Consider the following 9399-nt stretch of genomic DNA (forward strand, 5'->3'; position numbering starts at 1 on the left):
GATGCAGTTTGTCATTGATGCTGGGTGGCACAGAACTTACAATAAAAACAGGATGAGACCAGAGTGCAGAAGTGGAAAACTGGATGGGTGGGTGGGTATGGACTCGGAAATAGAAAATGTGCTTCCCCATGGGACATGGTCTGTGTGCATTAGTGGTAACCTGCCTTCTCGCTAGCCATGTGAACTGATGTTGACACCAAAGATTACTGAGAAAATGCCTAGAGCCTCCCATCCCCACCAACCAGGGGGAAGGATGGGACCACCCAACTCAGTTATGCTGTGGCCAGAATCACATGTTTAATTTTTACCATGGGTTCAAACTATTCTTGCCCCTAGGAACAAGGACTTCAGCAATTAAAGTCAACATGTGCTTCCATTAAACCATTCTATCCACCTCCAAATGGTTATAAATATGTAGTATAAGCTATGGGTGGGGGGTGGGGTGGGGTGGATGAAAGTTTATGGTAATGACACTCCAGAAATTAATAGTCTCCACTCAAAATGACATGGAAAATTTCTAATCAATACCTCCTGGGCTCCATTAGTATTTCTGGTTAAATATTTCTGGGGAAAATAATTTCTCTTTTCATTCCAGCTGTGTGACAGATACTGTGATGGATTGCAAGTGCAAAAAGTAAGACACCATCCCAGCATACAAAGGACAATGACAACCAGGAAGCTTCAGCCAGATCCGACCCTTTCCTTGAAAGGAACTGGATCCTAGGAGTTGAAGACATTTGCAAACTTGTAGTCCTCTGTCTCCCTCTGCTGTTATTCTCGAGAAGTTTTTCCTCACAACAATGAGAAATCATGTACTAGCTGCATCCATTTCTATGCTGTCCCTGCTAGCAATAATGGGAGATACAGACAGCAAAACAGACAGTTCATTTATGATGGACTCAGACCCTCGACGCTGCATGAGGCACCACTATGTTGATTCTATCAGTCACCCATTGTACAAGTGTAGCTCAAAGGTAAGACCAAAATCTCTGTGAGGGTGGCAAGATCTCTGGAAATGTAAGAGAAGCCGCATTTGTTTGTTATGGGAAGGGAATTTATGATCATAGTCCAACCCTGAGCCCTGAGTTGCATGGCTGGTCCACAGGACTTGAAGGAGAATCATGCCTGTAGGGGTCCTCATCATACTTAGAACTTTTGTCCATTGTAGTTCTTCTTGGTAGGTGCAGTCCAATCAGTTCTGACTATTACTGACCCTATGTACAGCAGGATGAAACACTTCCTGTCCCTGCAACATCCTCCTGATTATGTTTGAGCTAATTGTTCCAGCCACTGTGTCAATCCACCTCATTGAGGGTTTTCCTCTTCTTCCTGACCCTTTCATCATCATGTATGAAGTCCTTCTCTAGGGATTGGTCCCTCCTGACAACATGCCCAAAGTACATGAGATGAAGTTTTACCAGCACTTGACTGCTCACCAGAAGGCTGGCGGTTCAAACCCACCAGCCACTCCTCGGAAGGAAGGTTGGGCAATCCTACTTCCGTAGTGATACTGCCTCGGAAACCCAAGGAGGGGTCGCTATGAGTCAGGGCTGACTCGACGGCACATAACAACAACAAAGGAGCATTCTGGCTGTACTTCTTCCAAGACAGATTTGTTTGTTCTTCTGGCAATCCATGCAGCATTTAAGATTCTTCACCAACACCACAATTCAAAGGCACCAATTATTCTACAATCTTCCTTATTTATGTCCAACTTTTGCATGCATATGAGGTGATTGAAAATACCATGACTTGGGTCAGGCACACCTTAGTCCTCAAAATAATGTCTTTGCTTTTGAACACTTTAAAGAGGTCTTTTGAGCAGATTTGCTCAATGCAATATGTCATTTGATTTCTTGACTGCTACTTCCATGGACATTGATTGTAGATTCAAGTAAAATGAGATTTTTGACAACTTCAATATCTTCTCCATTTATCATAATATTGCTTATTGGTCCATTTGTGATGATTTTTAATTTTCTTTATGTTGGGTGTAATCCATACCAAAGGCTGTAGTCTTTGATCTTCATCAGTAAGTGTTTCAAGTCATCTTCACTTGCAGCAAGCAAGGTTGTGTCTTCTGCATATCGCAGGTTGTTTAATGAGTCTTCCACCAATCCTAATGCTGTGTTCTTCTTCATATAGTTCAGCTTCTCAGATTATTTGCTCAGCATACAGATTGAATAAGTATGGTGAAAGGATACAACCTTGATGCACCCACTCCTGATTTTAAACCATGCAATATCCCCTTGTTCTGTTTGAACAACTGACCCTTGGTCTATGTACATGTTCCACATAAGAACAATTAAGTGTTCTGGAATTCCCATTCTTCAAAATGTTACCCATAATTTGTTATGATCTATGCAGTGAAATACCTTTGCAAAGTCAATAAAATGCAGGTAAATGCATTTCTGGTATTCTCTGCTTTCAGCCAAGATCTATCTGATATGGCAATGATACACCTCATCTCACGTCCTCTTCTGAATCTGCCTTGAATTTCCAGCAGTTCCTTGGCAATGTACTATTGCGCCATTTTTAAATTATATTCAGGAAAATTTTATTTGCATATAGTATTAATGATATTGTTTGATAATTTCTGCATTCTTGTGGATTGCCTTTCTTTGAAATGGACACAAATATGGATCTCTTTGAGTCGGTTGCCCAGGTAGCTGTCTTCCAAATTTCATCGCACAGACAAGTGAACACATCCAGCATTGGATCTGTTTATTGAAACATCTCAATTTGTATGTCATCAATTCATGGAGACTTATTTTTTGCCAATGCCTTCAGTGCATCTTGGACTTCTTCGTTCAATACTATCGGTTCTTGATCATATGCTACCTCCTAAAATGGTTGAACATCAGCCAAATTTGGGGGTACACTGACTTTATTTATCCTTCCATCTTCTTTTGATGCTTTCTGTGTTGTTCAATATTTTGTCCATAGAATCATTCAATATTGCAGCTTGCGGCTTGAATTTTTTCTTCAATTCTTTCAGCTTAAGAAATGTCTAGTGTGCTCTTCCCTTTTAGTTTTCTAACTCCAGATCTTTGCACATTTCTTTGTAATTCTTTTTCTTCTCAGGCTACCCTCTGAAATCTTCTGTTCAATTCTTTTACTTCATCATTTCTTCTATTCTCTTTAGCTACTCCATGTTCAAGAGCAAGTTTCAGAGTCTGTTCACATGCATTTTGGTGTTTTCTTATTTCCTGTTTTTCTAACGACCTTTTGCTTTCTTCTCGCATGATGTCCTTGACACCACCCCACAACTCGTTTGATCTTCACTCATTAGTGTTCAATGTATCAAGTCTATTCTTGAGATGATCTCTAAATTCAGGTGGGGTATACTGACGGTCATACTTTGGCTCTCATGGATTTGTTTTAATTTTTTTTCAGCTTCAACTTGAACTTGCATATGAGCAATTGATGGTCTGTTCTGCAGTCGGCCCTTGGCCTTGTTCTGATTGATGATATTGAGCTTCTCCTTTGTCTCTTTCCACAGATGTAGTCAATTTGATTCCTCTGTATTCCATCAGGTGAGGTCCTCTTGTATAGTTGTTTATGTTGTTGAAAAAAGATATTTGCAATTAATAAGTCATTGATCTTGCAAAATTCTATCATGCAATCTGCAATGTCATTTCTATCACCAAGGCTGTACATTCCAACTACCAATGTTTCTTCTTTGTTTCCAACTTTTGCATCCAATTACCAGTAATTATAAATGCATCTTGGTTGCACATTTGATCAATTTCAGACTGCAGAAGTTGGTAAAGATCTTCAATTTATTCATCTTAGTCATTAGTGATTGCTGTGTAAATTTGAACAATGGTCATATTAACTGGTCTTCCTTGAGGCATATGGATATTACCCTATCACTGACAATGGTGCACTTCAGGATAGATTTGGAAATGTTCTTTTTAAGGATGAGTGCCATGCCACCCCTCTTCAATTTTCCATTCCCTACATAGTAGACCATATGATTGTCTGATTTAAAATGGTCAATACCAGTCCATTTCAGCTCACTAATGTCTAGAACATTGTTCTTATGCATTCCATTTCATTTTTATGACCTCTTATTTTTCTAGATTCATACTTCATAAATTCTACTTTCTAATTATGAATGAATGTTTGCAGCTGTTTCTTCTTATGTTGAGTCATCCCACATCAGCCCATGAAGATCCTGAAAGCTTTACTCCATCCATGTCATTAAGATCAACTCTACTTTGAGGAGGTAGCTCTTCCTCATTTGTGTTTTGAGTACTTTCCAACCTGAAGGGCTCATCTTCCAGCACTATATCAGGCAGTGTTCCATTGCTACTCATAAGGTTTGCACTCTGCATTTTTTTTTAGAAGTAGGTCACCAGTTCCTTCTTCTTAGTCTGTCTTAGTCTGTAAACTTTGCCTAAACCTGACCACCATGGGTGACTATTCTAGTTTTGAAATATCGGTGACATAGTTTCCAGCATCATAGCAACATGAAACTGACAAATGATGACTCTTTTCACTAACACTGCCTAATTAACCATATCCATACTCATCCAGCTTCTCTCTTTTCAGGCTACCAGAAGTTAATGGTAAGGGCTAGAAGGGAGTTCTGGTGGTGTAGTGCTTGACTGCTAACCAGAAGGCTGGCGGTTCAAACCCACCAGCCATTCCTCTGAAGGAAAGTTGGGCAATCTACTTCCACAGTAATACTGCCTTGGAAATCCAAGGAGGGGTTGCTATGAGTTGAATCATCTCGATGACGGTGACTTTTTTTTTTTTTTTTTTTGTAGAAGGTTCTCACAATCAAATTGTTCATAAACACAAGAGGGGGAGGAATGTTCATCTTGTCTGTTAAAATTTATGAGGGGCAGTGCCTTTTTACAAGAAGGAAAAATGGAGTGTATAAATTATGGTGACTCCTTCTACCCCCAATAGGAATAAAGAGGGAGAAGAGGGAGGGAATACAAGGAATATGATTGAGCAGTGAAACATAATTCTTGGGGATCTCTTCAAGGAACTTCTTGATGAAATAGTTGGCAGTTGGTCTCCATGTTTATGCTGAATTACTGGTAGATTATCTGATTGTGGCCCTCCCCAAGTATAATGATTTCAAAAGAGAAGATAACAATTTGATCATTTATCATTTTTACATTGATTATCTAAGTCATTCTTGTTTGGATTAGGATTCATATGTTTTGCACAGGCAAACTCATATAAATGATGGCCCCTATTCTGAGACAAGGTATAAGAAGGAATACTATGCTAAAAGGCTACTAAAAGTGGCCAGCCATGTGGACCCTCCAGAAAGGAGGTATAGAGTAGGAGGAAGAGGGACTCTGAATCAGATATTTTGCTATTATCACTGCCTCCAAATAGTCACATGAGTGAAATTGGCCCACATATGACAGAAAATAATTTGTTTTACTCAGTCTCAGAGCTTTTCATTTAAATCTTAAGGAATCATTTAAACATTCTCATATAGCAAGAGCTTTTTTTTAATTAGCATTATAATTAAGACTTTTTTGTATTATCAATCACTAGCATTAAGACCATATAAATTAATTTCTCCTGCCTCCATTTAAAAACATTATAACTTCTATAATCTTTTACAATTTCCATAACTTTTCTGATTATAGCTCCATGATGATGACTTGTTTTCATTTGAGGTGATCAGAATTTTCATGAAATTACTTTAACCATTATATTAAGAAAAAGTATGACTGTAGGAAAAAAGTGAGATATTTTTCACTTAAGAAAGACAATCTGGCTCTTATTTGTACTTGTAGAACTAAAAAAAAGGGAGTGAATAGAGTAGCTTAAATATTTGCAGGCTGCAATCCCTTCTTGGAAAAAGAAAACTAAACCAAATTGAGAAAAACAATGGGAAGTATTTTTACATCTGTAATGGCTCAGAAATTGTAGGCCTGAGTGAGGTTGACTAGAACAATTATTAGCTTCTCCTCCCCAACCCCTACAGAAGTATACAACATTAGTATTTAGCATTTCTTTTTCCATGGGTGATTTTTCCTTCTGTTGTGTCATCTTCCATAATCAAAATTATTCTTTAAAGGAAGTATAATTATCTCAAAGAAAGTATCAATGTGCTGATGGGAAGAAACAGAGAAATAGGAGCATCTATACAAACTAGAAGACAATCTGGAAAGGTTTGGAGAAATGGAGGAATGCCTTAGCACAATCACAGTCTAGAGAAGAACAGAGAAGAAACTGTATTAACTGCAGTCCAACCAACTCCCAGTGCTTGAGTGTGAGTCCTAGAAATAGATTTTAGTCTACCTTTGTTCACCTCTGTTTCTTCCAGAATGCCATGGTAAATATCAGCACAAAATTGTGATAGTAGGAGAAACATTTGTAATTTCATGGCAACAATCTATTTTGAACCATCCCAAACTATACCCACCAGCCACTCCTCGGAAGGAAGATTGGGCGATCTACTGCCATAGTGATACCGCCTTGGAAACCCAAGGAGAGGTCCCTATGAGTTGGATCCAACTGGATGGCAGTGAGGTTTTTTTTTTTTTTTTTGGTATTAAACTATACCAAATATGTTGTTGTTGTTGTTATGTGCCATCGAGTCAGCCCCGACTCATAGCAACCCCTCCTTGGGTTTCCAAGGCAGTATCACTACAGAAGTAAGATAGCCCAACCTTCCCCAAGGAGCGGCTGGTGGGTTTGAACTGCCAGCCTTCTGGTTAGCAGTCAAGTGCCTTAGGCACTATGCTACCAGAGCTCCTATACCAAATATAGCAACAGTTTTATATAAATGGTGCTTGCAACTATAAAACTTTCATCCTTAGCCATAAAATATGCCTGGCAGAATCTTAATTACTGAGACCTTTTTGCATTAGATTTTCTCTATACATCCAGGAACAAAAACTGTGTTTTTTCTTTGAAATATTCTATAATTCTTACCTGTCACAGATTCAGCCTGGTCTTCTCTCTGATGAGTCTCATTTAATGAAATTGTTAGAGGCATGGGATAAAATATTGAGCTTACGCCTAGAAACCAGCCCTCGAGGGTTTTTCCAAAGAGCAGACTAGGATAGGTGAAAAGTATGAATCCTCTAAGTGGTTTCCTCTCTGCAAAAATTCTCCCCCAACATCATGGTCAAGAGCCATGTGCTAGATGTGTGCCTATTGTTTGCCTGTCAATTGTAATGCTTCCTGGTTTACATTTATCCAGCATCTGGCCTCATGAAAATGTATGAGGGCGAGAATATGATCTATGCTCAGGAAAGGAAGGAACCTGCTTAAATACCTAATATGTATCAGGTACTGCATACTACATCATCTAATTATTACCAGCAAACTTGTGAGGGCAGGTATTATTATTCTCATTTTACAGGTAAGGAAAACTGAAAGGTATTAAGTCAGTTGTTTGGTGTCATGTAACTTGGGAGTGGCAATGTCTACCTCAGCATATTCATCTTGCTACTATTTGTACTTTCATATTGGAGGAGTGCTAGTATAATGGAGGAGCCATTATTTACAAGTCCAGGCTCAAGTTATGATGTTCTGGTAATAATGCAATTTTTCTATAAAGAAAATAACGTTGTTGTTGTTGTTAAGTGCCGTCGAGTCGTTTCCAACTCATAGCGACCCCATGCACAACAGAACGAAACACTGCCTGATCCCGCACCAGCCCCACAATCCCTGCTATACTTGAGCCCATCATCGCAGCCACCATATCAATCCATCTCCTTGAAGGCCTCCCCCTCTTTCGTCGACCCTCCACCCTACCAAGCATGACATCCTTCTCCAGGGAATGGTCTCTTCTTACAACATGACCAAAATAGGTGAGACAAAGTCTGGCCATTCTTGCTTCCAATGAGCATTCTGGCTGCACTTCCTCCAGGACAGATCTGTTAGTTCTTTTAGCAGTTATTATTGGTGTTCTGGTAATAATAACAATTTTTCTATAAAGAAGAAATAGTAGGAAAAGCTTTTCTGGGAGACTGTTCACCCTAATCCTGAAGGTACAGCTGGCCAGCTACAGTGTACTGTTGCTCATCTCCTAGTAGTCCAGGGGAGGGCCAAGATGGAGGAAGGCAGAAGAGACTGACTACAGTGACATATCAGGGAGGACAATGTGGTCACAGATTAGGATATGCCAGTGGTTCTCAGTGATGACCCCTGATCCTGGGAGTGGCAAGTTCATTTAGAACATTCACTGGATATCACATTTCTCTGAAATTCTGAGGGAGTAAAGGCTATAGCAAAAGATTTCAGCAGAACTCCCAGAGTAAGACAGACTAGGAAGAAAGGCCTGGTGATCTACTTCTAACAATCAGCCAGTCAAAGCCCTATGGATCACAATGATCTAATCTATAGCCAATCATGGGGATGGTGCGGCACAAGACAGCTTTATTTTGTTGTGTATGGGGTCACTGTAAGTCAAGGACTGACTCAACAGCAGCCAAGAGAAACAACAAAGTCTGTAAAGCAAATAAGCAAAAGGTCAGAGATTCGTTTAAATGGACTAGGAAAACTTTAAGAGGAAAAGAAAAAAAAAAAAAAAATCCCAGGCTTTGAAATGAGAATGACTTGATTTCACATCCCAGCTCCAGAATTTGCCAAATGTGTGACTTTAGGGGAAGTAATTATATTGTTTTGAGCTTCAATTTCTTCCCATGTAAAGTGGAACTTGTGCTGTCTACCTAAGGGTGTTGTTATGGGCCTTGGTGATAATATTTGTCAACTATTCATCACAATGCCCAGCATATAATAGACATGTAATAACAGATATTATGATCCTGATAATAAAGTTACAAAATAGACAGATGTTTAAACTCACTTTTCTATTTCAGTCACTACTGAGATCTCAATAACTGTTGGGATCTCCTATAGCCTTAAAGGATTAAGAAAAATGAACCTCATTGTAGTTCTTGTTAAACAACAAAACCATAAGGGCAGAAGAACAAAGCAATGTAAGCCACTGTGCTGGGTGCTAAGAAAGTGGATAAAAATAAAAGAGAAACAGATCCCTCTGTCTGACCTTCTTTCCTAGGTGAGTGGGAAAGGGGTAATTGTGGACTTGGGCTAGGAAGGAGCTTTCAGAAACTGAAGTTGAGAAAAAGAGCATGCAGGCCAGGCCTGTGATCCGCAAAGAGAAGCTGAAGTCTGAGTTGGGTGAGGACTGAGCAGTGGTTCCAGGCCAGGGGCATAGAACCAGGGCATGGTTGTCTGAATTCTTAAAGGGCCATTGGAGCAGCGAGGAACCTGAAGAGAGGGCAACAACGGAGGAGAGGAAGAAAAAGAGGAGCAGGAGAAGGAGGAAGTAGGTTGAAGGGACAAAGCCTAGGAAAATTACCAGAGGAAAAGGGGCATGGAAAACCAAGGGTGGAGAGAGCTGTTAGGATCCCCAAGTCATTTCTCACTGCTGCCCACAAAGCTCAT

General features: G+C 39.7%; 1 protein-coding gene across 1 annotated transcript in view; it reads left to right on the forward strand.

The window, feature by feature from the left end:
* Positions 1-800: 800 nt before the first annotated feature.
* Positions 801-9399, forward strand: part of LOC103209707 (norrin cystine knot growth factor NDP) — a 20227-nt gene continuing 11628 nt past the window's right edge. The window contains exon 1 of the mRNA XM_007955607.2: positions 801-974. Within this exon, the coding sequence (XP_007953798.1) occupies positions 801-974 (174 nt within the window). The remainder of the gene's footprint in view (positions 975-9399) is intronic.

Source organism: Orycteropus afer, unplaced genomic scaffold (genome assembly GCF_000298275.1).
Source record: "Orycteropus afer afer isolate SDZICR_OR568_19922 unplaced genomic scaffold, OryAfe1.0 scaffold00517, whole genome shotgun sequence".
NCBI lineage: Eukaryota > Metazoa > Chordata > Mammalia > Tubulidentata > Orycteropodidae > Orycteropus > Orycteropus afer.